This window comes from Columba livia, chromosome Z, assembly GCF_036013475.1.
Source record: "Columba livia isolate bColLiv1 breed racing homer chromosome Z, bColLiv1.pat.W.v2, whole genome shotgun sequence".
Lineage (NCBI taxonomy): Eukaryota > Metazoa > Chordata > Aves > Columbiformes > Columbidae > Columba > Columba livia.
In genome coordinates this window covers 83717307-83744261 of record NC_088642.1, presented here as the reverse complement: position 1 = coordinate 83744261, position 26955 = coordinate 83717307, and the positions used below count along the sequence as shown (strand labels likewise).

At 41.6% G+C, this 26955-nt stretch overlaps 2 protein-coding genes across 7 annotated transcripts in view; one reads left to right on the top strand and one right to left on the bottom strand.

The window, feature by feature from the left end:
- Nucleotides 1-3172: 3172 nt before the first annotated feature.
- Nucleotides 3173-26905, bottom strand: ARSK (arylsulfatase family member K). 5 transcript variants are annotated; one of them, XR_010469084.1, is made up of 11 exons: nucleotides 26676-26905; nucleotides 22367-22496; nucleotides 20610-20769; nucleotides 14854-15136; nucleotides 10982-11153; nucleotides 9324-9548; nucleotides 7059-7283; nucleotides 6707-6973; nucleotides 5694-5728; nucleotides 4851-5035; nucleotides 3173-3798 (listed from the first exon to the last, which is right to left on the bottom strand). XR_010469084.1 is itself a non-coding variant. In XM_065046549.1 (10 exons), the coding sequence occupies exons 1-9, from the start codon at nucleotides 26787-26789 to the stop codon at nucleotides 5721-5723; spliced, it is 1584 nt and encodes a 527-aa protein (XP_064902621.1). In that variant the 5' UTR covers nucleotides 26790-26905; the 3' UTR covers nucleotides 3173-3798; nucleotides 5694-5720. The 5 variants fall into 5 exon arrangements, 4 of the variants coding, with proteins under 4 accessions (XP_064902621.1, XP_064902622.1, XP_064902620.1 ...); XM_065046549.1 differs by lacking the exon at nucleotides 4851-5035; XM_065046550.1 differs by lacking the exons at nucleotides 4851-5035; nucleotides 5694-5728.
- Nucleotides 26807-26955, top strand: part of SKIC3 (SKI3 subunit of superkiller complex) — a 50016-nt gene continuing 49867 nt past the window's right edge. Inside the window, exon 1 of one of the 2 annotated variants that reach the window (XM_065046545.1) lies at nucleotides 26807-26936. The gene's annotated coding sequence lies outside the window, so the exon portion shown is untranslated. The remainder of the gene's footprint in view (nucleotides 26937-26955) is intronic. The other variant, XM_065046538.1, reaches the window with a different exon arrangement.

The window sequence follows — 26955 nt, the reverse complement described above, 5'->3', positions numbered from 1 at the left end:
CCAGAGAGGTGGTGGATGAACCATCCCTGGAGACATCCCAGGCCAGGCTGGACGGGGCTCTGAGCACCCTGAGCTGGTGAAGATGTCCCTGCTCGTGGCAGGGGGACTGGGGGAGCTGGGAAAGTCCTGCCAACACAAACCATCTGTGATTCTGTGATACAACAGCCCACACACCCTCCTTGGGTCCTACAACAGGATTCTGAGCTACCAACAAGCAACCAGAGTGCCACCTATGAATGGAAGTAAAACCGTTTCAATCAACAAGACAAAAAAGTTATTCCCACACAAACACAAGTTCAGTTGATTTTCTACTAGATTTTTCCTAATGGTTTCTTAACAGTTTGGCTGCTTTGTTTTTTTCTGAGCCACCACACACGGAGCTGAACGGAGGCGTCAGTGTAGCCAAGTGCCATCTGCTGGGAACAATAGTCAAAGAAACTGGTTTGGGAGCAGCAAAAGGATTTGTTTTCCAGCAAGAAATACAGCTGGGTTTATGAGTTGTAGCAATTCCTTGCTGTTCCCTGCTCTAAGTCCTTTTCCTCTTTTGGGGAAAGGGGAAAAAAATCACTGCCAGGGGGTGTGGGGTCGACGTGGTCCGCGGACACGGGTGCGAGGGTGGGCAGCTGTCAGGGGTCACAGGATCCCAGAATGTGAGGGGTTGAAGGGCCCTGGAAAGCTCATCCAGTGCAATCCCCCCATGGAGCAGGAACACCCAGATGAGGTTACACAGGAAGGTGTCCAGGCGGGTTGGAATGTCTGCACAGAAGGAGACTCCACAACCCCCTGGGCAGCCTGGGCCAGGCTCTGCCACCCTCACCATGAAGTTTCTTCTCACACTTAAGTGGAACCTCCTGTGTTCCAGTTTGCACCCATTGCCCCTTGTCCTGTCACTGGTTGTCACCCAGAAGAGCCTGGCTCCATCCTCCTGACACTCCCCCTTTCCATATTGATCCCCATGAACAAGTCACCCCTCAGTCTCCTCCAAGCTCCAGAGCCCCAGCTCGCTCAGCTTTTCCTCACATGGGAGATGCTCCACTCCCTTCAGCATCCCAACCAGAAGAAGTAGCCATGAGACCCCCAGCTCTCTGCTCTCCTCTGCTGCTCGCCCTGTCTGCCCTCCGGGGGATGCTCGGAAGGGCCCCGCTCTGCCGGGGAGGTGCTGCCGGCACCGAGGGGAGGAGGTTACTGAGCCGTCGGGAGAAGATCCCGGGCGGTGCAAGGGAGCGAACTGACGGAGGACGATGCCCGCCGATGCCGGGCGGTGCAGGGGAGCCTACCGCCGCGGGATGATGCCCGCCGGTGCCGGGGGCGGGGGGCGTGCGATCCGCCGTGCGCGCAGCCCACCCCCTGTGCCGGATGACGGCGAACCCCTATATAAACTGCGGGGAGAGCCGCGCCGCCGCCGGGGAAATCTCGGGGGCCCGAGCGGCGTCTGCCCCGATGGAGCAGGACCCCTTACTCCCCGGCCTCAACCTCTCGGCCCCCGGCGCCACCTCGCCCCTCCCTGGCCCGCGGGCGGCCTGGGCGGGCTCCGTGCTGCTGCTGGCGCTAGTGGGCAACGGGCTGGTGTTGCGGCGGCTGTGCGGGGGGCAGCCGCGGCGGCGGCGGGACCTGCTGGTGGGGCACCTGGCGCTGGCTGACCTGGCGGGCTGCTGGCTGGCGCTGCTGCCGCGGCTGGCGGCGGAGCTCCGCGGCTCCGCCGGGCCCCCGGGAGCCGCCGCCTGCCGCCTCCTGCCGCTGCTGCAGCGCAGCGGGCCGCTGGCCTCGGCCCACGGGCTGGTGCTGCTGGCGCTGGAGCGGCACCGCCCGGCGCTGCCCGCGGGCGCTCTGGCCGCCCTGGGCTGGCTGCTGGCGCCGCTGCTCGCCCTGCCCCACGCCTTCGCCTTCACCCCGGCCCCGCGCCCCGGCGGGTCCCGCTGCCGCAGCGTCTTCGAAGAGCTGCCGCGCTGGCACGGCCTCGCCTTCGCCGTCTACGGGGCGGCCACCGGCTTCCTGGCGCCCGCCGGGCTCCTCTGCTGGGCCTGCGCCCGCAGCTTGACCGCCCGACGGCAGCGGATGCCCGGGCCGGGGGGCGGCCTGTCCCGCGGGCGGGCGCGGGCGCTGCGGCTGCCGCTGGTGCTGGCGGGTCTGTTCGCCCTCTGCCGGCTGCCCCGCTGCGCCGCGGAGCTCGGCCTGGCCTCGGCGCCCGGCGGGGGGCGGCGGGAGCTGCTGGCGGCTCTGGCCATCGTGGCGGCGGCCAACAGCGCCGTCAACCCCTTCGCCTGCCTGCTGCTCCACAGCCGCCGGCCCGGGCCGCGTCGCCTCCGCCGGGACCTCCCCGGGACCGGAACGGCGGCCGCCGCCGCCTGCTGCTGCTGCCCCGGCCTCGACGGCCAAGGGCGGCGCGGGGCAACGCTCCGCCGCCCGCTCCGCCGCCGCGCCGGCAGCCCCGGGACTCTGGCAGCCCGCTGCACCCCGGGAATCCCCGACACCCCCGGAACCCCGGGAACTCGCGGAACACCCGGCACCTCGGGAACCCCGGGCATCCCCAGCCCCGGCGCCGCCGCGGCCGCAGCGCGCACACCGAGCGCGGCCCCGCGGTGTTAGCGCGGATGGGCAGGACTCTTCACGGAACAGCTGTTGTGTCGAGAACGGGACGGGGCTGTGAAGCGTTTGTGCAGCCGCCCGCGTGGCCCGTGGTCTCTCACCTTAGCGCTGGCTGATCTTGGGGATATATATTATTCTTTTATTTTTTCCCGTGTTTCAGTCTCAAACACGCTTACAGAAGAGGGGAAAATCAGCAGGTTGGCTGTTGCTATGCAAACTGCCCGAACGTTGTTCCCATTCAGAGCTCGACTTGGTCATCCTTACAAAGCCTTGCGAGTATTTTGTTAGTACCGTGTGGATTTTGTGATACCTCACTCAGAAATAAAGTCGGTCAGTCCAAGAAATTACTCTTGCTGTTGTTTGAGCAGACTAGAATAGTGTGGATGTGACCTTTTCATCTCAAGCGGGCTGGTGTAATTTTTGCATTAAATAACCAATTCGGTGTACAGACGGAGCAGGGGGCTGTAACAGGCACACTGCAATGGGATGTATGTGTGTAAAATGTGACAAAAGTCTTCTAAAACTTAGTATTTATTCCTGTTTAGCGTGTTCTAAGGCAGAACAGTGAAGAAATACTGCACTGAGATTATATCCTCCTCATTTAGCTCTGGTTTTATTGCTAAGATTTCTATTACACCCACTTCGCCAGTTGAATATTTTTTGTTGACTTTTCTGAGATGCAAGAGCTCCGTTTCTGTAGGACTGGGAACAAATGATGTGCACTGTTTACAGCTGGTAGCATATGCACATCAATACCCTCAATATGTTGATGATATTGATGAAATGTATGAAAATACATATATGAAAATAATTGATAAACCAGAGATGTGTTGGGTGCCCTCGCCAGACCCAGGAGGGACCTGCTGATGCCTGACGGAGTCCGAGATGCTGAACGCAACCCAAAATGTGCTCATGCTGTGGCTGCGTGAAGCTGTTTCTCCCCCAAAGACCCGTCTGTAGTTCCTGTGTACGGGGAACAGCACGGCCGGCTCCGCGGGTTTCAGCGGCCGTGCAGCATTTCTGATGGCAACGTCTGTTTTCAGGGAAAGCTGCCAAGCGCGGCTTTTCGGTTCTTACATTCTGCAGTGGCGTGCGCGCGTTTGGGCTCTCACTAATGCTGCTCATGCAGGGAGGAGGAAGGTCAGCTCAGGGCAGGGATCCTACTTGTGCAGGGTCTCACTGGCTCTTCAGCAGGGCTTTTTCTTGCTTATTCTGTGTAAAAAAATCAGCAGTAATTCAGTGACATGGGCCCTGAAGCTAATTACATCCGTGCTCTCTGGCTCTCACTAACCTATCCGATAATCTCTTCTCTACACTTTTTATCTATGAATATACGCTGTGTATCACATCTTGTATCAAAACTGCCTCCTGGTGGGTGCTCTTGTTGTACCGGGGTTACTTATGAAGGTACCAAGTGCTGTCTGACAGCAGCTGCAGCATCTCAATCTCAACGAGCTTCCTCTGAGGAAGTTTGGCTTAAGGTGGCTGTTCTCAGAAGACACCATCACCCTGGAAACAATGACCTTGCAGTGTTTCAGCAGAACCTCACTGCAATACTTCACATCTGCTCATAATTACTGCTGCTGATAAGGGGTGATTATCACAGAATCACAGAATGTCAGGGGTTGGAAGGGACCTTGAAAGGTCATCCAGATCAATCATCCCACTGCAGCAGGAACACTCAGGTAAGGTTACACAGGATTATAAAAGTAGGTAAAGCTGAAACTGCACTGTGTAAATGGGGCTGAATTTTGTTTAGTGAGAAATAAATAGTGGATGAGCCTAAATCCCCACCTCACATGCAGAACAGGGCTGCGAACAGCATCACGGGGTTCAGATCCCTGACCCCATGCAGGATCACACATATCTTGGCCATCCCTGACAAATATTCTCAATTTATGTTTAACAAATTACAGTGACAGAGTTTGGATAGCTTCTCTTGATGGGCTGTTTTAAAGTTTAACGATTTACAATTCCTTTTTTTCTCTCCAAATAGCTCATCAGAACAGCCCTACCTGAAAACCAAAGACATTTCTTTGTCTGCTCTCAGTGGCAGCATTTGCTGTGCTCATAGTTACCAACTTGAAAAGTTTTCTCTGATGGCCGAAATAAACCTAATATAATTTACATGTCCAGTATTTATATTATCTTCCTCTGAATCCTCTCTTCTATATCCTTCTTGAAACACAAAATCCACGAAGTGGAGACAATACCATGAGGATTCACTAGTGTTAAGAATAAAATAATTTCCCCTTGTGACTTACACACCACACTCCTTTAATCACCCCATAACGTCCCTTGTTTCCTCCATCACCACATCACGCTGTTGGTTCACAATCTGCTTCTGTTTTTGTCAGGCGTGCAGGGCTTCTTTTTCTTTTTCCTACAAAACTGCAGCCTTGGGAATTTGTTGTTCACCATTTCAACATTCTTCTCCTTTTTACTTTAACTAAACCATGATAAATTTTGTCAGATTAATTTCAGGCAATTTTTCCAGCTAATCAAGACTACTTTGAATTTTAGCCTATCCTCAGGACTGCTGATAGCTCTCCCAGGGTGCATTTTTGTCATGTTTAATGAGAAACAAGTGCCTACTCCTGCACTCAAATTACTAAATATATCTGTTTTGGTCTTAAATTGGCTCAGTTCTGCACCAACACAGGTAGTTTGTTTACTCCAGATGGAGACAGGAGGGTGTTAGAGGGCTTTTGCCTCCTCTCTCTAGCTCTTCCAAAAAAAAATTCACACCTAAATAATAAATAACTCGCAGAAGCCAAAGTTTTGCTTTTAACATCCAATGTTTTCTTTTTAAATAGGCATTTTAGTAAGACCAGATACAAAAAGAAGCACCAGAGCAGACGTATTGACGTGTGTGTGGTAAGTTGTTTATGAAATGCATGTGGTCACCAGAAAATACATGTATTTTTCATGTTTACTTTTATTACCTTACTGTTACTTTCATTACAGATTCCAGAAAGCATTTAGGTATGAAGTATAATGTCATACTGTTACTATAGCAGCAACAACTGTGATCAAGAATAAGCAAACCTAAGTGCTGCTACAATTACGTTTTCCCTTAAGCAGAAGAGTTACTAGCTAAATCTTACCTTCTTCAAAACTGCTTTGCTTTGTTGTCACACCCCTGCAAAAATGTCAGATAGTATTTTTACGTTAACTTTCCCTGCAAGCTCCAATTGCCCCTCCCCTGTGTACATTTCAGGTTCCAGTTCTCCACTCCTTGATGTGTATATTAAAACATTTCCTTGCAAAATCTGACTACATAATGGAGATTTATTCAGGCAGTTTTCATCTTATCCTCTGCAAATCACAATACCACTTTTCAGAGACTGCTCTGCTCACAGGTTTAAACAGAGGGGTTTTGTTGTTGTTTTTGTTTGTCTGCCTTTAATTTCCAACAGTGACCAGCTACCAGATTTCCCTTCACTTGCACGTATTTAATTAGTGGCCTATGCATAATATGAAATTTTAAACAGCACTAAATCCAAAAGCAAGAGATTAGAAGGCAGGGCTTGAAAGATGAAGAGTCAATCATGTATAAAACAGGAATGCTGACATAGTACTTGAAAAAACTGCATCTATGTTCAGACTGATACCAGTCAACCTTTTTATTTTATTTTAATCTCCATGGCTTCTCTAAGGTGGATGAATGTGTATGCATTGTGGATTTAAAATCTGTCTGATGGGAAAGGGGCTCCAGCACATTCCACTGTAATTGGTATCTCACTACACTAAATTTTATAATCCTTGCTTTAGTCTGTCCTTAGAAATGGAAATTCCTGTTGAGTTTTAATGCTTAATACTCTGCATATTTGCAACCAGCTAAATATTCTGTGCACATGTACTTATGTACTTTCCTTCCTATATGTATATGTAAGTATTACAGAATTATAACATGTAAAAACCTAGATCTGTTGTGCTGGCTTGTTACATAAAATGCTTTTGGCTTTCTAACACAAAGTAGTAATTGTTTGGGCGTCTTTGCCTTCAATAGTTTATACATGACAATAATTCTAACGCTTGAATACAGCATAACATTATAAATGCAGAATGTTTTCACACCCTCAGTCATATAAAATCTAGGTTATTTTTATTTACTTACTTCGACTAAGCCACTTGTCAATCGCGTTCTCGTATTTTTTTGGTTCCTTTAACCAGTCTTGATGCCACCTAAGGTTGGCAATAACATTTGAGTAATTCTGACCCAGACTTTGTTTCCAACTGATAAACTGTCTTTTGTTGTACTCCTGAACAGAAGAAGAAACCTTTGGGTAATTTACTACAGATCGGAGCTTTTTGTCCAAGGAATGTACAATTACTGGGAATTTTATGGCAACATTTGTTAGCTCATCTGGATCGGCAGAAAGGTCTGGAACAAACAAAAAGCCAGTTAAAAGCCAAGTTGCATTTAAGTAAACTAATCAGTCAATCAGGACATAAAAGTTGTGACGTACCAAACAGCTGTGGAAGTACTGAATGCCCATCTGAGTACGTGATATATTTCCACTTGCCAGTTCGAAGCATGTATGTGGAAGAATTCACATTGCATCCGTGGAACTCGCTCAACACCCATGAGGGCCGAGGACCTCTAGGTGACACTTCGTTTTCAGCCTTTCCACGTAGCAACGGTATAAGAGAATATCCACTGATATTCTGCGGGACAGGAATTCTTGCTATATCTACACAAAGTGATACAAAGTCAAAATGCTACTGCAGTTGTCATGATTTAAAAAAGCCTAATATAATGCTACAGGTGTCTGAACATAAACTCAATTTCAGTACTAAAACATGCATTCCTAAATATTCTCCTTGTAGAACACAAAACCCCACGAATTATAAGAAAAAACCTTAAGGAACTTTCCAAGGTCAGCTGCCTACCACACTGACGAAAAGCAGGATCAGTTATGTCTCGGTCAATCTTTAAAAGATGTTTGCTAAAACTATTTGTGATAGCCTTTAGTGATGGCTGCTGGGTTTTTTTTTTGTAATCGTGGTTTTTGTACCCTTCCCTTCTGCTCTCACCATGACAAGCAGGAGAAAGAGATTGTCACAGCATGAAAGCACTCTAAAAGCTCCATATCCAACATGGTCTAAACGTTTATTTCTTTGATAATAACAATGCTAAGCTCCTCTGTAGCATTCTTCATCAGTGAATTACAAAACACTTTATGAAAGCTGGTCATTATGGTCATTATCCCCTATAACTGGGGACCAGAGCCACTTGTTTCTCTGGTATGGCTGGAGACAAATGGTATCAAAGGTGGTATCAACACAGTGCACATACGGAGAACAATGGGTGACTCCACAGCCTACTAGGTGGCCACCAGAAGATACCATAGATTGAATAAACTCCTCAGTATCATTATATGACAAGTGTCTCTAGCTCCCAAAGATCAGGTCAACATTAAGAGACTACAAAGACACCTCAGAGACATTCTGAAAAATATAGCTGAGAATCCCAAGGGTGTTACATCCTGAACTCAACACTTTCCATTTCACAGAGCACTGTGGCAGTATTTTATCTTCTATTCTACGCTGAGTGGTGACACTCAGTGCCTGCAGATTGCCCACAGGTGACTTCTTTCTTCATCAGCACGTACTTTCTTTTTTTTGCCTCTGTTTCTACAGCATTTTAATATATACCTGTTATTAATCCATAGTTCTTCCTCTAGTAAACAAAAAGGCCAGCATTTGTTTAGGAAAACCTGTAACATGTAAACCCAGTAGCTTCCAGTGTGTGGGCTAAAAACTTGAGCAAGGCACAAAGAAGTAAAAAAGGGATTTGTAACTCTTTATGTATGATACCACAATTTATGTAAGGACCATTTTAATACAGATTACTTCATATATATAAAAGATTTGATACTGGAATTTGGAAGGGAAAATTACACAGCTTACATCTTCTTTTCAACTGGATAACTGCTTCAAAAGTTTTGAGAAGAGACAGGCAGATATATACCTTTTGTTCTGTTTTTAGAAAATCAGCTTAAAATGATATGCAAAAGGATTTTTCACTGGCTTTTACTGCTCCTAGTACAGTTTTATCAACTGCTCCACATCCTCTCAGGCAATTGCAGTCTATTTGTAACAGTTCTTAAAAGAGCGAGCTTTCCAGACTGCCTTCAAAAGGACATTTGTCTGATCGGTAGCCTGAAATATCCCAGATAAAGTGACTTAATCTAATGTTTAGTTCCAGTGAGATTCATCTCTTGCATGATTTATCACAGGTAACTGCTCAAAAATTCACTGTTGAAAGTGATTTCCATCGTGATTCTTCCATGTGACTCTTCAACAAGGACATTCCTTTGACAAGCTAATGAAGCTGCCTTCCTGTTAAGGTTTAATCTCATCTCTGCATGCATTTACACTGTAATTTCTATAGTAAACTGTTAGGTATGAAGGCCAGCAGAAATTATTCATATCTAAAAAGCATCTGATTGGGTTTTATCCATTTTTCTTTTAAACAAATAATCCCATACATAATCATTCACTGTAACTGTGTTGATCACAGTAATAAGGAACATCATCAGCTCCTTTATTTAATTTCTACAGCTGCTTTTTTGCATTTTATATTAATTCTGTTTATATGCTCCACAGATAAACTGTCCTATTGTGTTACTACATTGCCTCACAAAGTGGAGATGTAATTGTGACTATATTACAAATGCATAATAATAAAAGTAACTGGAAAAAAAATAATTTGAAATGACTTAACTCACCAAGCATAGTGGGGTATATATCCACAAGAGATACCACGTTTGGTACTTGCTGCTGTTCTTTTACGCCTGGCCCCATAACTAAAAGAGGAACATGGGAACTTCCTTCGTACATACTCATCTTATAGAACTGACGGTGTTCCATAGCAAGTTCCCCATGGTCTGCAGTGAATATAATGATTGTTTTTTTCAGAAGCCCAGTATCTCTCAGAGCTGAAATAATCTCACCTGCAACAAGAAGATACTGAAAAGGATATGTTCAAAATATTCCTTCCAACCTCAGCAAAGCAGCACATAAACCCCAATAAATCCTAGCTGTAGGGTTGGAAACTCATCTCTCTGCCACAGAAGGCAGAGCCCAAAGTGCTCAGCCCAGAGTAACATGCAGTCACCAGTGAGTTGGACATTTGGCTCCCAGTGAAGTGTAGGGGGCACAGAACAACTACCACAAAAATTTCCAGAGACAAGGACACACCACAGAACAAGCTGCATCTTTTCTATTGTAATTTTGTTTAACTTCTAGCATAACTAATAACAGTTATTTCAACAGCAGTAGAACAGGTCAGCAGAAGCCCTGAAACTACATTTAGGTTGAAGAACTCTTGACAGTATCCACTTAACACACATTTATTGAAGTTTCTCCTTCCTGTGCCTACATCCCCACAGGAGCCCCTTGCACATACTTTTGTGCAATGAATACAGAGCCAAGATCAATGAAGTCAGGAATTAAGCAAAGCACTTACACATCTTTAATGTTAAAACACTAAGATGATTTTTGCTTAGACTAGTTAAAAACATAAAATATGTTACCAAATTAAACCCCAGTGCAGATACTTTGCAGCACCTTAATCCCCCACACTGTAAGGTTCCTGTTGATCTCTTACTTAAAAAATATGGAAGAGCAATTCTGTGCCTTTTAAAACATTGCTAAAAAGATTTGGTTATTTATTCATTGATTTAATATTAGAATGCAAGATGCAAATTCTTGCTCTTTCAGGGTCACTTTTCAAATAAAGAAAAATTACTGTAAATGAAGACCAACTTGGATTATAATTTTTATGTGTGTAGACATTACTGCACACTAGGAAGAATTCTGAATACCTAGTTAATATTTTTTTTTTCTTAACTTTAAGTAACATCTTGCTAAGTGAGACTTTAGAAGTAATCTTACTGTTTAGTCTATGCGTAACATCTGTCACCAAGTCTACGCATTTGAAATCAATCTCTAAGGAAACTGCTTATGCTCTAAAATTTATCTTCCCTTCCAGCTTTGTTTTGCCTGTCAGTCCCCTTCCCAATTTTTTCAGTTAGCACTTAATCAAAGAGTGTTTAGTTCCTCTTCTACATGGATCAAGCAACGTTTTGCTGCAGTTACTGGGCTTTTACATGGTCTCTGACTGGTGGTTTTGATTACCTTTCAGAGTGTTCTGAATTAATCTTGTAATAGCCTTAAAAGCTATCCAGCTATGTATCATACAGATTCATTAAGCAACAACCATGTGACTTACTCCCAGATGTGAACAGTGATGCTGGTGTTGTGGTGGTTTGTTTTTTTTCCTCTCTCCTTTTTTTTTTCCCCTCCAGAAGACCAGCCCTATCAACATTTTCTTATAAAAAAAAACCAAACAAGAAAACTGACTGTATAATGAAACACCACCTACCCAGCATGGCATCTGTCTCTGCACACATAGCATAATAAAATGCTCTAATATTTCTCACTTCTTGCTTTGTAAACTCTCCTGTGCAATTCTTGGTGTATGATGAGTAATAGTCTACTGGATGCATCTCTGAAAGAGAAGACCACTTGGGAATTTTAATTGCTTCATAAGCAACCTAAAAATAAGAGGAAATTAACATTACTTTAGCAACTGAATTATACATATTTTTTAAAAACAGATTTAATTTAACACTTTTAGCATAAATTCACAGTTCTCCATTTGTGGTCCAGGGAATGCCAGCTGCTTGTCTGTTACATGGTGCTTCTGCCTCCTCCATACTTTTCCTCTGCTTCCACAGGTATCAAGTAATTTTAAAAGACAACTGTAAAAATCAGCTAGAAACTCAGGATAGGAGCCAGAAAAATGTGCTTTACCAGCTGATATCATTTTTTAAGAGAGATGTCGCAGAATGAGCTTCTAGAACTGTACTCCAGAGTAAGTACAGAAGTATTGGCATAGTGTCTCATTAACTACAAGATAACTATAAACCATATATATCAAAATGATTGGGTGTTATGTGAGCCTACAACACAGAAATTTACTTAGTCTGGTAATGTCTCCAGGACAGTGGATGACAAATTTTGACATCTTGATAAGAAGAATTCACTACATTAGTCCCATTTACAAATATTTCTCTATTTTTTTCCTAGAGATGTCAATTTAGTTATAAAGAAGTGTTAAGATTAATTTCAAACTAAAAAGTAGGAGCCAATCAATTACAAAAAAGGCTGGATTTTTATATTCAGACTGGCATGCTCACAGATACTGTGTGATGCAGTACCAGCTTTAGAGCCTCAAAGTTTGACATACACATTTAGCCTAGGCAGTCACACTTGTAAGCATTCCCTTAAGTGTGTGTTGCATTTAACAGCATTAGCTATTTCTGTATTGCAGACTTAGAGCACAAATTACCACAAAGTAGAGATGATGTAATCTCAGTATGGAAAACTTTAGCTTACTAAATAAAACTACACCTGTTGCTCTCTTTTACCTCTGAAAACCTGGCTTTGTAATAGCCAGATATGCCAAACTTAAGTTTCCCTAAGCTCTATGGAAAATAGCCTGCAAGAAGATAAAGTAATAGCAGACAACTGCTTCAGTCATTTTCCTGTTGCTGAAGGTCCTTGGCTACATAAAGTCATATTTTAAACCCCTAAAGAGTTGCTCAAGATACAATGGGAGCAAAAAGTGTCCCTCTGCACTCACAATTTGTCAGAAGACCGAACCCTTTTCTATAGGACTACAACCTACTTTTAAGGATTCACAGTCATAATCTGTTGGTTGTAATCCATAGCTAGAAAAGAAGACGCATGCCCTGAAAAACTGTCAGCTTGTGCAAAATACAGGGGACCATCTGCTTAGCAACACAGGATTTCATAAAGACACCATGTCAATACTTCGTTCTGTGTTAGATCCCCTGTAAACATATTTAATTCAATTTCTTGATCTGTGCAATCAAACTTCTTAATGAGACTGATCTCTGACATTTTCAAAGACTGCTTCTTTCATGGCCAAAGCAGATACATTTTAGAAGAATCAGCCAATGGTCAATTAATAGTAACATGTGGTTCACATAACTGAGTATGTATATGTAGTGGTGAAAGAGACCTCAGCAAACTATGGAGTTTAAATACTCTAACTGGATTAAAGATGACAAAAAAAATTGTCAGAGATGTTATAACTCCATCTGTGACTTGAAAACAGGTACCCTCACTTACCAAGACATGTCTAACCTAGCAATTAGAACCCAGGAAGTTTTCCTTAATATCCAAGCTAGATCTTGCTTCTTGGCAATGAAGAGTTTTTTCCCCATGCTCTTCCTCTCCTCAAACTACTCACCATTCCTAGAAGAACCCACAGCCCTCACAATTACAAAGAAACTCACATCTCTCAACTTTCATTTGTATATTCTTTTTTCTAGGTCTTTGTATTTTTGTCTCATCTACATAAAGAGACTTTGGAATTCCTCAATATGGGGTTTTTGAAGTAAGCATAAAGTCTTTCCAAACCTACTTCGCAGTTCTTCAGCTGCAGAGAATCTTAATGCCCTTATGCAGTAAAAGGTGTTGTAACCCATTTATATTTTTAAGACAGGTAAAGGCACCTGGAGACCACAAAAGACAAAAAAAATTACTTCTTCTTTGGCGTGAAGTGCTGTTCCACATATGAACACAATGGAACTTTTCTGCACTGTAAAATATTGAAAAGCTACAGTAGCATGGAAAGAAGTTAATAGAAAAGACAGACTTCTAGCGTGTCTTGCTAATTCACATTCTAGCTTCATACTGCAGGAAAAGTCAATCTCTCACTATAAAACTCGGAATTATTACATACAGCGTCATTTATAACAGGCACTATACAGAATGCTATAAACCATGAACTTCATATCATTACTGAAAAAAATATATCTAAGTAAGGCAACAATTTCATTCTTTGTTTAATGTGTTTCTAGTCATTGAACGCCAAATTTCTTTATTGATTCACTGACTACTGTTACCAACCACTTTGCTACAACCGCGATAAATAATTCACTTCTATTTGCTTTGCCTTAAATCAGAAATCATAGAATCATAGAACTCTAGAATGGTTTGGTTTGGAAGGGACCTTCAAGATCACCTAGCTCCAACACCCTGCCATGACAGGGACACCTTCACCAGCTCAGGGTGCTCAGAGCCCCGTCCAGCCTGGCCTGGAATGTCTCCAGGGATGGTTCATCCACCACCTCTCTGGGTACCTGGCACAGGCTCTCACCACCCTTAGGGCCAACAATTTCTGCCTCTGTCTAATCTAAATCTCCCCATTCAGCTGTTTAAAGCCATTACCCTTGTGCTGTCACTACCTGCCCTTGTAAAAAGTCTCTCTCCAGCTTTCTTGTGGGTCCCCTTTAGGTACCGAAGGCTGCTGTAAGGTCTCACCAGAGCCTTCTCTTCTTCAGCTGAACACCCCAACTCCCTCAGCCTGTCCTCCCAGCAGAGCTGTTCCAGCCTTGGATCATCTTTGTGGCCTCCTCTGGACTTGCTCCAACAGGTCCATGTCATTCTTATATTGGAGTTCCCAGACCTGGACCAGCACTGCAGAGGGTCTCAGCAGAGAGGAGTAGAGGGGGAGAATCACCTTTCCCCACCTGCTGATCACGCTTCTTGTGATGCAGCCCAGGGCACCATTGGCTTCTGAGCTGTGAGTGCACATTGCCGGGTCACGTTGAGCTTCTCATGAACCAACACGCCAAGTCCTTCTCCTTGGGCTGCTCTCCATCCTGCACCCCAGCCTGGACTGATACTGGGGGTTGTCCTGTGCAGGTGCAGGACCTTGCACTTGGTCTTGTTGAACCTCAGGAGTTTGGCAGGGTCCTACCTCTCCAGCTTGTGCAGGTCCCTCTGGATGGATCCCTCCCCTCCAATGCGCCAACCGCACCATTGGGCTCAGCGTCCCCGGCAAACGTGCTGAGGGTGCACTCGATCCCATTGTTTGTGTCGCTGACAAAGATCTGAAACAGCACCGGCCCCAATACCGACCGCTGAGGAACACCATGTGTCACTGCTCTCCACTTGGACATCGAGCCATTGACCACAACACTTTAAGTCCGACCATCCAGCCAATGTGGTCCATCCATCAAATCCGTGTCTCTCCAATTTAGAGGCAAGGATGTTGTATGGACTGTGTCAACTGCCTTGCACAAGTTCAGGTATCTAACATCTCATTCAAGTACTTTCTTAGTGTGTAATGAAATAGCAAAACGGGGTCTAATTTCAAAAATCACATGAGGAATAAAATACTGTTCATAAAAAGTATATTTAAATTTAATCCTCACATACCTTTTCAAGCCAATAGGGAGATGTTAAAAAAGTAGATGATCCAAAATTTTCTCCCATGTAGGGTGATGGATATGGGTGTGGTAAATTTAGTCCCAAGTAGAGAACAAATGGTTGACTAAGGTTAATTGCTTCCTTCTTTATCCAATGTACTGCTTTATCGGTATTCCGCCAATCTGCTTCCATCACTCTCACACGCTTCCTATCACCAGTAAGTTTTACCATGGGTCTCCCTTCTTGCCGGAGTAGGAAGTCAACATCCCGAGTCCAGGCTTCCACACGGTTACTGAAAATATACAGACAAGATACATACTCAGTGGAAAATCTTTTCTTCCAAGTAAGAAGAGTCAAGCATTCCTGAAGAACCTCCCCTACACCTGTAGCTGCCATCTATTTGTAATTTCTACATAAAGGAGAATTGTTATTCAATTGATCAATAGCTATTGTGCATTTAATTTTACACTCAAAGTTTTAGCCATTTTTTTCTGCTTCTGAATCTTCCTTCTTATTTATTATAACTTCATGTCAGAATGGTTCTTCTCACATCTGAAAAACAGTATTTAGAAATACCATTTCCTTCTGGCTGACCATACTTCTCATTCTGATACGGATTCACATACTATTTTTCTGGTTAAGTGGGTCTTTGATTTTTGTAATTTGAAAAACTGCTGTGGAAAAAAAACTTGCCTGAAGAGGCTGCCTTTAGAAGCAACACTCTGGTTTTGAATTGTCATATTACAGCATTTTTAAACACTACCAGAACAAAAAACTGTAAGAATGATTTATCTTGTACAATAGGTTTTGATGTACTTGATAAATGCTACTGACAAAAGGGAATGACAGAGGAGAAAGGCACAGAGAAAGTAAGAAAGGGAAAAAAAAGACAACAACTTAATGAGAAAATACTATCGGAACTGATTTTCTAATATAATGACAATTATTGCCTCCCTAAAACACTGAAAAAAATCTGAGCTGCAGATGTCCTTGTTTCTTTGCCAGAGTGAATAACACCACAACTTCCATAAACAAGGGTTGGGACGAAATGGCCCATTTAAGACCTTGACTAATCGATTTTGTTAATGGCCATTTAAACATAAAAAAAAAAAAAAAATGATAAAAGAAAATATGTAACTGCTCAAGATTTGATCATGTATTTTCATTGTTTGCAAAGCACCTAACAAGTTTCGTCCCACAAGAATTTTATCAGTGTACTTTTAACCTCTAGAAAAATTATTCAGAATTACCTGTAAAAACAATTTTTTAAATTGTTTTAACTCCTTGTTTAGGATCACACTTTCAAGGTAAACAGAGTTAAACAAATTACTTAGAACAAATTAAGGTAGCTAGCTAGTCTATAAGGAAATCACATTTCATAAACATTAATATGAAATGATGCTAAATGGGAGTGTATGTGTGGCTATGTGTCAAATTGCATCTGATGTCATAATGCTGACTTATGCAGAAAAATTTACTATGTAGGCCATAAACCTGCCTGACTATAAAATCAGATGCAGGTTAGGACCAGGTTAAAGATCAAAACCCTCCAATCTCAAAGGAAGTAACAAAAAAATTCCACTTCAGACCCTTTCCACATTCTGGAGCAAAAAGGAGATGTTTCAACACACCTAAGAGGAAAGCTAATTCTCAGGCAGAAGAGGAGAAAAATATATGCCAAAATAAGAATTTTCAAAAAGCCAGGTGGAGAGATGAAAAAGGGAGCAATACTAATTTCAATCCTTGAATTTAAAAGTAAAGAGCAAGGACTTGACATATAATTATTTAAAAGCTTCAGAAAATTAATTCCAATTTTTATCACTTTCAATGGGAATGAAAGGGAGATCATATCTCTTTTGCCAGAAGATAGTACTCCAGCAATTGTAAAAAACACACAATGGAAAAAAAGCCAATAAAAAAGGGTGGGAATACAACAATACAAAATTGTAGATAAAGCTTAACGAACTAGCATCATTATTAACCTAAGTGGAAGTAATTACCTCACAGTCAGTAACTGCACCTGTTTTTAAATTTAGGTGAAAAGGGCCATCAGCACTCAAAAGGACATATGGAGTCTTTTTGACAGGAAGCAGAAGCTTCACGTATTCAACAGCCCAAAGGATGAAGATTCACCTCTATGTTAGCGTATATTTCTTTGTACCCACTTCCTAGAAGGCCTCTCCCTCAAATCTCAGTAATTCACAGCTAGGAGTAACATGAGTAAGTCCCATTCAAATGGCTACTTTGTATGTTTCACTGTGTATTTATATTTTTAAGATATGCAAAGTCCTGTAGTTACAGATATGATTCCCCTTAGCAATGCACTATTCGTAATAGTTTATGTTAAAGCAGAATCAGTTTATGTCACACAACTTAAATATTGCAGCACAAAAGTTATAATTTCTTTTTTATCAGGTAAATATGGGATCAGGCAGCAGTGGTGGTTTTGTTGTTTAAAGAAACAACATATTTGCTTCAGAAAAGTTTCTAAAGAGAGAAGACTATTTGTAGGTTACTTAATTGGATACTTAGGGTTCTCAAATGTCTACACAGACGCCATGCCAGGAATGAGATGTACATTTTTCTCTAACCGAGGAATTGTATTTGCAGTTTTCAGTTTTTTTTAAATTAAAAACTGCGTAAACTGCCATCTTCCAGTTCCTTTTGTATAGGCATAGAAAGCCGGTGTGTTTATTTTCATTTATTCTCAACACCTAGCTGCACTTATTCAAATGAAACAACAAGGCCTTAATCCCGTTAAGTACAAATCTCAAACTCTCACTGAAGGCAAAGTTAGAAAAACATGTTTGAAAAATTTGCACCAGGTGAAAATATAGGACAAGGGTCTAGGACAAAGATAATTAGAATCTGCAACACCGTAGACTTCACAGTATTTTTTTGTTATCTCTGAAGTGTCCAAGAATTCAGCCTCATGGGACCAAGAGCTATGTATACATGATGTAACATATGGTTACATCATAATTTCTGTTTGTGAGACTCAAACCCTATCACTGAAGTAGATGAAGCTATACATGGCAGAATGAGAAAAATCACAGCACACAACTGTAACTCCACTGATACTGATGCTGCTACAGTTTCCAAACCCCTGAATTGTCTTGTTTTATTTCTCATCTGTGGAGATTAATAACAAAAGTATTCAGAATGGTATCAACAGAACTATTCAAATGTTGAAGTACCAGACAAAATAAGTACGAGAGGAAAGCAATGGTGTGCATCAAATAGCCAAGAACAGAATGACATCAGCAAAACAGATCAGTCCTGAAGAAGGGGCTGTCAGTGTTAGGATCACTGTACAGATGACTTGCCAGCAATATCCTGAAAACAGGATGGCAGCCAGGTCATTGTTTACTCCGTGTGTCATTCCTCTCCTGTTATTCCCACACAAAATCAGAATACAATAACGTAAGTACAATAAGGAAACAGAAAGGCTTTTGCCTAGTTTTCCTGAAGACTGAAGTAAGCAAAATTGAAGGGCAAAATATCACACCATAGCAACTTTCACTCCCAACAGTGTAAAATACCCGTGCAAAATGCCATTTCACCACTGCCAGTCAACAGGAAAATAGGAAAGACCTCATCAGGTTAAATCCCTTGCGCTAACACATGCCAGCAATCCTGTTCAGACTACTTGAACCGTGATCTTAGTATTTGTGAGTATAAGATTGTGAGTTGGCAGAGTTTACCAACTTAGAAACTTAAGCAACATAAAAATCATGTTCTTCTTAAATATGGTCTCACATCAAAGGGTGGTTGCGTTTTTTTTTTTTTTGCATGAATTCCTACACAATAAAATTTATTTGAGAACTAAGGACTATCTGTTTGTTCAGCTTTGCAGTCCCCATGTGACAACCTTTGCATTGAAGCCAGAATTCACCTACGGTCTTCAGCTCAGGCAAATGAAAGCAAGACTTCTGGAATCCAGACATTTATACGCAACCAACTTCTTTTCAGTGCCACCTTCGTGTTCCAGTTATCATATGAACAGCCAGGAACTTCTGGAATTACTTAGAGCTGCTCTTCTTTAAACCTGGAGTGACTTTAGATTAGAGATAAACAGATTTAAATGTTATAAGACATTTCTTCTATCTTAGTGAAGGGCAGGGTGACTGCATACTACATAATATTTAGACAACTCAGAATGTTCTCTGCACAAAGAAGGATTCAGAAGAAAAGTATAAGGATCTGTATAATACTGCAGGTACTTTTCATTTTTCAGAATAATTTTAATGTACTGAAAATCTATTCTAGAAATGTATATGAGTGATGCACCCACAGAATAATTTCTGTATTGCTTCATTATAGAGAAGAAAATCTGACCCTTTGCCTTCTCAAAGAATGGTCTGTTACTGGCACCTTACAGTCTGCTGTTAAGACTACACTCTTCTGAAAAGCATGACTGTCTGAGGCAGTCACGAGAAACCATCTGTACACTACAATAATACAAACATCTGCAAGCATCCATCTTAATGTTCAGTCGTTTCTTGACAGAGAGGAAATTTTTCCCAACATTCATAAAAGCAAGGACAAAGAATCATAATACTACTACTTTTCAGTATGTTTCTTACTGGGGAAGAAAAAAGTTTTAAGAATGATGCAGAATAGCAGTCTTCAGAAAAAAAAGTCTAAGCAAAAGACTAGACGTTGAACACCCATCTGTCCATATTTAGATGCTAAGTTACTAAGAAGAGCTGCAGACACAGACAAGACAGAAGCATCAGTAGTACACAAATATGTACACTGTTTGGTAAAGTAAGTAAACATGAAAATTTTGCTGTAAGTCTGTATTTGAATAATGCTTTATTTTCAGTGTAGAACAGGAATATGGAAAAAGGGAAAAAAAAAAAAAGCTGTCTTATCCTTTTTGATAGTCTTAAACTGGGGAGGTAAATATTATTTTGGCCAGAAACTGAAGTGGATACTATTTATTAAGTTTTTTGTAGACGGAAAGCAGCGTGGAAGTGCAACATACTATTAACTGCTAATGTGACCTTTCGACTTCCAATTGCTCATGTGAAGTAAGTGAGGAAATTTTTAGTAACTCTAACCTGTTTAACATGAAAGAAAAGCTACTCGTTACTATAATTTCAATAATGGACATCATTATGAATAAGGGAGATAGTGCATCTTCATAAAAACTACACAGAAGGAAGACAATGTATTTTGTCCCAACTGTCCAGGCATTTTATGTTTATTATTTTTTTAACATAACACAGTTAAGTCTCTACACATTAAAGTAATTTTCACAAATTGCTGTAATTCTAGTCAAATTTTTTTAAATAAAGCTTTAAAGAATAGAAGTACAACATAAGTATGTGAAAACACATGGCCTTCAAAATAAAAAATAAAAAAACCCCTCAAGTTTCACGATTTGAGATTTAATATCAGAGTCCTGTCAAATATGTTTATGCTTTTCCTACACTGCTAGTATGATCAAGCCAGGAAGTTTCAAGGCAAGGCAAATATGGTTTATGAATTTCATTTAGGGAGCAACACCAATGATCAAATATAACCTTAATTCATGCTGGGCAAAAACACATTCATCTTCCAGCTACAGGTAAAACCCAAAGTGCATCTGCAAGAGATATGCTTGCTTCTGCATAAAGTTGCAGGACAGATCCCTATTAGTTTCCTAACACAGTTTCTTTTAAATTAAAGCTCCTACAATTTCAGAGACAGAAACCACTTGCCAGACCATTCCGTGATTTATTCACTCCTCTCCACAGAAAGTGAATCTATCTGTTTACCTCACTGAATGATGTCCAGAAGTATAGTCTAATTTCCCATACTTCTGTGTGCGGTAGCCATATTTCTCCATGAGATCCATCCACGTGGTATAATTTGGATCTAGACCTTTGAAGTTATTCCAAGATTCTGTTAAATGAGTGAAAAGACCACTCCACATAGCTGGAAGAAAAAAAAAAAAGTGTTTGTTTGACAAGTAAGTGGTACTTCCTACCTAAATGTAAGTTGAATATACTTGAAAACAAATCAATCTTATTATTCTAGAGGTGAAAAGGTCACACTGTCATTCAATAAAGTAGGTAATACAAGGTATTACTCTTCCAAATCTTATTTCCATCATCAATATGAATAACAATTTTTACTAAAATAATGTCCAGAATTGCAGAGCAAGGTGTCATCTTTCCAGGAGCTATGAAATTACTAAATTAAGCCTTTCTGTAGATCAGGAAATATTCTTACAGATTGCAGAAAGAAACAGCCATGGTAATACAGATCCTGATACAACACTCATATATTTGCTTGTGTTCCAGAGCATAGCCTCCACCACTTTAGTTAGATTTTAATGTGAATTTACAGTTAAGTATGTTTGTGAAGGGAATTAGAGTATATTATTCTAATATATTTTAATATTCTTTTTAGGTCATTTACTTTACTATCAGCTGTAGAGATAAAGCAAGATTATAAAAGAGGAGGCCAAGAAGGAATGAAACCAGAAGAAGTATTGCAAAGAAACTATATAAAAAGGTTTTATTAGTGAATTCTGGTGTTTCTTTGCAGCTTGTTGAGAATTGTTCACTCTTCACAACACTAAATTAGAGTCAAAAGAAGTCTTAAACAAAAACTAATCTGCTCTTTAAGCGATGGATATATCATGTAAGCACAGAGTGTCAGCCCCAACCCCATACTGTGGCATTACTTCTACTTTCCCACCTTAAAGTCCTCCTTCCCATCATTTTTTACAGCATCATCCCCAAGACCTCCACAATAGATGCACCCTCAGCTCCTTGCAAGGAAAGGGCTGGGCTCACTTTCACCTATAGATGAAATTTCATTTACATCATCTCTGGAGGGTCTTTGCAATAGTGAAAAAGATGAGAAATATTTCAAGATGTAACATTTGATTCAAGAATATAGTCTCCTAATTTTGCAGCAAATTCTGCAAGATTCTGTGATTGTGAAATTGCACACAGGACAATGATTGCAGCACATAAAGAAAAACAATGAAGTATTCAATTAAAACTACATTATGGATATATTATGTATTTAACAGGATGTCTGGAATTAGTGTCATTGCAAGGCAGTGCTAACAGCCACCGATTTATTCAGCTGTTTTTATTTAATGTTTTTTCCTGACAATGGGAAAGAGATTTATTAATTTGTATTGGGAAGGTAGCGTAGTCCTGAATGCAGGTTCAGCACTGCAGCAGACAAACTGATGATTTCTCTACAAATCCTGAAGATTTTTAAAAAACGTTGAAGCTTCAGTTAAGTTTGCAAAAAGATTTGGGAGCTCACACATAGCTGGAAAAAAGAAGAACAAAAAAAAAAAAAAAAGGAAGAAGCATGAGAATCAGAAAAGAGAAACAGATCATATATGACAATACTGTATAAATTCAAACACAAATTAAAAAAAAAAAAATTAGTCTTACTGAAAAACAAAATAAATCCCCCAAAATTCAATGCTTTTAAATTTCCTATCATTACCACACATTTAAATTGACATGCACAAGTATTTATCTGAAGTTTTGCTTGGTCCTACCTGCACGGGAGGGGCAACAAATTGGAGAATTGGTATAGGCATTGAGAAAGACAGTGCCATGTCTTTTCATAAAATTTATGAAAGGCAAATCCACAGTCTGATTTCCTGGATAAAATGTCAAGCGCCCATCCTGCAATCAAAGACAGAAAAACAGTGTGTAAGCAGCATTATCCCAAACTATTGTCTGCATTAATTCTTAGATTTGTTACCTTGAACTTATACTACTCAAATGTTACCAGTTCTACTCAGGTATGGAAAACAAAGTGTTGAGAAGTTTTAATTAAATCAATATAAAATGGATTACTTAAGAAAAAGTATAATGTAAAAGTTAACTGGACTTCTTCATAGTAAAATTACTTCCTTACAGCTATAGATATTCTAAGCTCCAGTTCTTGCAGGAGAAGGGTCCTACGATGACACATTCAACAGGGATAGGTATGGGGAAAGTTGAAAAGGAGTCAGTCCCAATGCAGTCATGTGCACTGGTACATTGTTGGTCTCTTCCCACAAGTAGCCAGTGATAGGGCAAGAAGAAACAGCATCAAGTTGCGCCAGGGGAGGCTGAGGTTGGATCTGGGGAACAATTTCTTCCCCAAAGGGCTGTGGGGCATTGGAACAGGCTGCCCAGGGCAGTGCTGGAGTCACCAGCCCTGGAGGGGTTGAACACACAGAGATGAGGTTCTCAGGGACATGGGGTTGTGATAGAGTTAGGTTATGGTATGACTCGATGATCTTGACAGTCTCTTCCAACCAGAGCAATTCTATGGCTCTATATTTATGTGAAACCAGAACTGATCCCTCAGCCTTTTCCTCTTTTTAAAGATGTAACCACACCACATCTCTGTGAATTTTATTTTAAGCTATGGACTAGAAACGTAATCAGCAAGCTGAAAGAAGCCTATTGCCCCACTGAAATTCCATTTGCATAGTTCCCTTTTGATACTTTATCGATCCTTCATGTTACCTTTTTCTTTAGCTAGAGTTTTTAACCAGTAACTTTAAACAAAGACACCCAATCCTGAATTGGTACTTCTACTGTACAAAATCATGAAGATGTAAAACCAGGTTTCATGTAAACTATCCTGTTTCACGTCTCTGTCTTATATGTTTTTCCTTGATTTGGTAAGATGTCACAACTCAGCCCCAGCCTCACTGGTCAGCTCTTTGGTGAAGGAACAGTTGACAGTGGATATGCATAGTTTTAACATATCTTTCAGTTAAAGTCATTACTCAGATGCAGGGACCTGAGTAACACTCTTCTAGATTTGAGAGAGAAGCACAAACACCTTAAAGCTTAAGTATTTTAGAAGCTCTGTTTTGCAGAGCATTTAGTTCACAAGAGCATATAAGCAGGCAGACACAAAAAGTCAGGAGAGTGCAGCAAATTTCAGTTACAAATTCACCAGCTACCAGCTCATTTGTTCCAAAGACCATGTACAAATTATCACATCAGCCTCTGCAAAATAAATGCCAGCATTCAAATTCCTCACTCTAATCTGTATATAGGCAATGGACCATCTTACCAAATTTCTTTAAACTATTTTTATTAAGTGAGAATAGTTACTGTATGAGAAGCCATAGCAAAACAGCTGGTATGTGATTGTTTGTAACTCTGCAGTAACTCCTTTGCATCACACACAGCCTACCAGCATCAGCGGCCTACAAAAAATGCTTTCCGTGCCATACATCGGGCAAGACTCATCTGGCACAATGGGTTCTTGGTGTCTGGTAACAGTCATCATTACATGACATTAAGTACAAAATTCCACTGTGGCTTTTACTGTAATATTTTGTTGGGTGAGGAATCTTGAAACAAATTATTTAGTGAGATTTTACCTCTTCAACAGAAAATATTCAACTGAATGACCACTTTGCTCCTGCTGAATCAGAACCAAAAATAAGCACATATGACCAGCAGTGAATCAGGGCAGTTGCTTCCTCTTAAGACCGAATACTTAGTTTTATTCAACTAATAAAAACTCCATGACTGCTTCAGATGGAGACCTTTGATAATCTATTTCAAACTACAGGGAACATGTACAGTTTCAAGGGATGCAGGATCGAGGCTTTCTGTGAAATTTCACCTTTAAATAATGGTACCTATGAAACAGATAAAAACACTTCTTGGGTATCTGAGTAACAGTGAAAACTCCAAAGGGTAACAGAAAATTCTAATAGCTTAGAACATAACATGTACATGGATGCAGGTAGATGAGTTTGAGAACTGCTAGCCTATACAGCTTTTAATTAAACAATACATTTTTTTTAAGTGTATTTGATTTGAAAGTAACTGTTTGAAACAAATATTGTGTTTAACATGATATTCTCCTATATGGAAAGAATAGCTTATTTCTTTTTTCTGCATTTAAGAACACAGATCAGACAATATAAGACTTCCTATCAATTTAATACTAGGCTGTTTCTGCACATTAGCAGATGTGTTTCTGAATTTCCTCTTCAGTTTTACTAGTTTAATGTTCTGTAATAATTTGAGAGAGGGAGGACTAAAAAAAAAAAAATTAAGAACTTAAGAGTCCATGTTACTACTGCTTCCATTACCCACAATTCCCTGTGGAAAGCACTCATTGTCCAAATGAAAATTTACGAAGAATACCACATACAATCAGAGATTGCAACATTTCAGAACCCAGTAAAGAGAGTTAAGAACAGCCTAATTGTGCTCCACAGTAGGAAACAATTCTTATAAACTACTGAAATGTTTTAAGATTAGAATTATTCTGTCATTGTTTAAAATGTTTTAACCTTACAGCATGATCACTTAATTTCCTCACTAGCAACTCAGCCATTGTTTATATATTAAGCCCACAGTCAGAGACTAACATCATTTTCGTCACTCTGTAGAGTTCAACACAGGGACTGCATGCAGAAGAGAACAATTTTCCAGCAGAAAATCTGTTAGTTTCAACTCTATCCAGCTCTACCTGTTCTCTGCAATCAAAATGGTTAACCTATTTCTGCCTTCAAATCCATCTAATAAAAAATTTATGCAACATAATTATTCTTCAGTATATTTTTCTTTGTACACTCTACGTAAGTACCTATTGTAATACAGGTACCTTTCAGAAACAGCACCTTGTTCTTAATCATTTTTGTGAAGCACATCACAAACATCTGGGGTTCAGCTTTCATTTCTGTAAGAGTTACCTCAGTAATCCCTGTAAAACAGTCATGAGAATCTTTCTGTTTGCAGGACAACATACAGAAGCCTTACTAAGATTTTCCTGCAGCTTCTCACACCATCTAGAGACATGGGTGCCTCATGAGCTGACTGAAAAGCAAAAAAAGTCATCATTTTGAAGTGTCGTCTTGTCTTATTCTAAGCAACAACAAACCATCTCTTGATCAGATCGTGATGTGCAATGAACAGTGGATTTTATACGACAATCAGCAATGACCAGCTCAGTCGCTGGACTGAGAAGAACCTCCAAATCACTTCCCAAAGCCAAACTTGCACCCAAAAAGTCATGGTCACTGTTTGGTGTTCTGCTGCTGGTCTGATCCACTTCCTGAAACCTGGTGAAACTCTTACATCTGAGAAATGTGCTTGGCAAATTGATGAGATGCACTGCAAACTGCAACACCTGCAGCCAACAGTGGTCAACAGAAAAGGCCCAATTCTCCTCCACGACTTCTGCAACTTTTTTTTTTTCTTTTTTTAGGTTAAAAATCGAGGTTAGTAGTTTAGCATAGTATTCAGGTACCCAAAAGTGCTGTTACAAAAACAAAACATTAGCTACTAAATGAGGGGATGGTTTAGTGTTAGATTTAGGTTATGGCTGGACTCACGCAGAATCCCAGAATCCCAGAGTGTGAGGGGTTGAAGGGCCCTGGAAAGCTCATCCAGTGCAATCCCCCCACGGAGCAGGAACACCCAGATGAGGTTACACAGGAAGGTGTCCAGGCGGGTTGGAATGTCTGCACAGAAGGAGACTCCACAACCCCCTGGGCAGCCTGGGCCAGGCTCTGCCACCCTCACCCCCAACAAGTTGCTTCTTCTCTTTCAGTGGAACCTCCTGTGTTCCAGTTTACACCCATTGCCCCTTGTCTTATCACTGGTTGTCACCGAGAAGAGCCTGGCTCCATCCTCCTGACACTCCCCCTTTCCTTTATATATTTATAAACATTCATGAGGTCCGCCCTCAGTCTCTCCAAACTAAAGAGCCCCAGCTCCTTCAGCCGAGGGTCCCTTCCAACCGAAACGATTCTACGGCTCTATTTTATGAGGTGCGGCGCCCCGCCCGCCGCAGCCCCGCTGTCCCGGGCTCCCCGCGCTGTCCCGGGCACTCACCATGGAGTCGCAGGCCACCAGCACCACGCTGGGCCGAGGCTGCTCCCCGGGGGCAGCGGCGGCCATGAGGAGCAGCGCCAGCCCGGCGCGCCCCAGCGGCCCGCCGGACCGCATCGTCCCACCGCCGGGAACTCCCTTCTCCCAGAGAGAGAGAGAGAGGAGCGGCAGTCCCGACAGCCGAATCGCGGAGAACTACAGCCCCCCGGAGGCGGGAACTACATCTCCCACAGCGCCCGGCGCAAGATGGCGGCCGGCGGGGCGGTGCGGCCGGGGGCGGGAA

Excerpts from the sequence above, each read along its gene's own strand:
- ARSK (XM_065046549.1), bottom strand. The coding sequence starts at position 26,789 with ATGCGGTCCGGCGGGCCGCTGGGGCGCGCCGGGCTGGCGCTGCTCCTC. Across the intron at positions 20,770-22,366 it reads TTGTTGCCCCTCCCGTGCAG|CTATGTGGAGTGGTCTTTTC; the intron begins GTAGGACCAAGC and ends TTTTTCTTCCAG. Across the intron at positions 6,974-7,058 it reads AGTACTTCCACAGCTGTTTG|ACCTTTCTGCCGATCCAGAT; the intron begins GTACGTCACAAC and ends TGTTTGTTCCAG.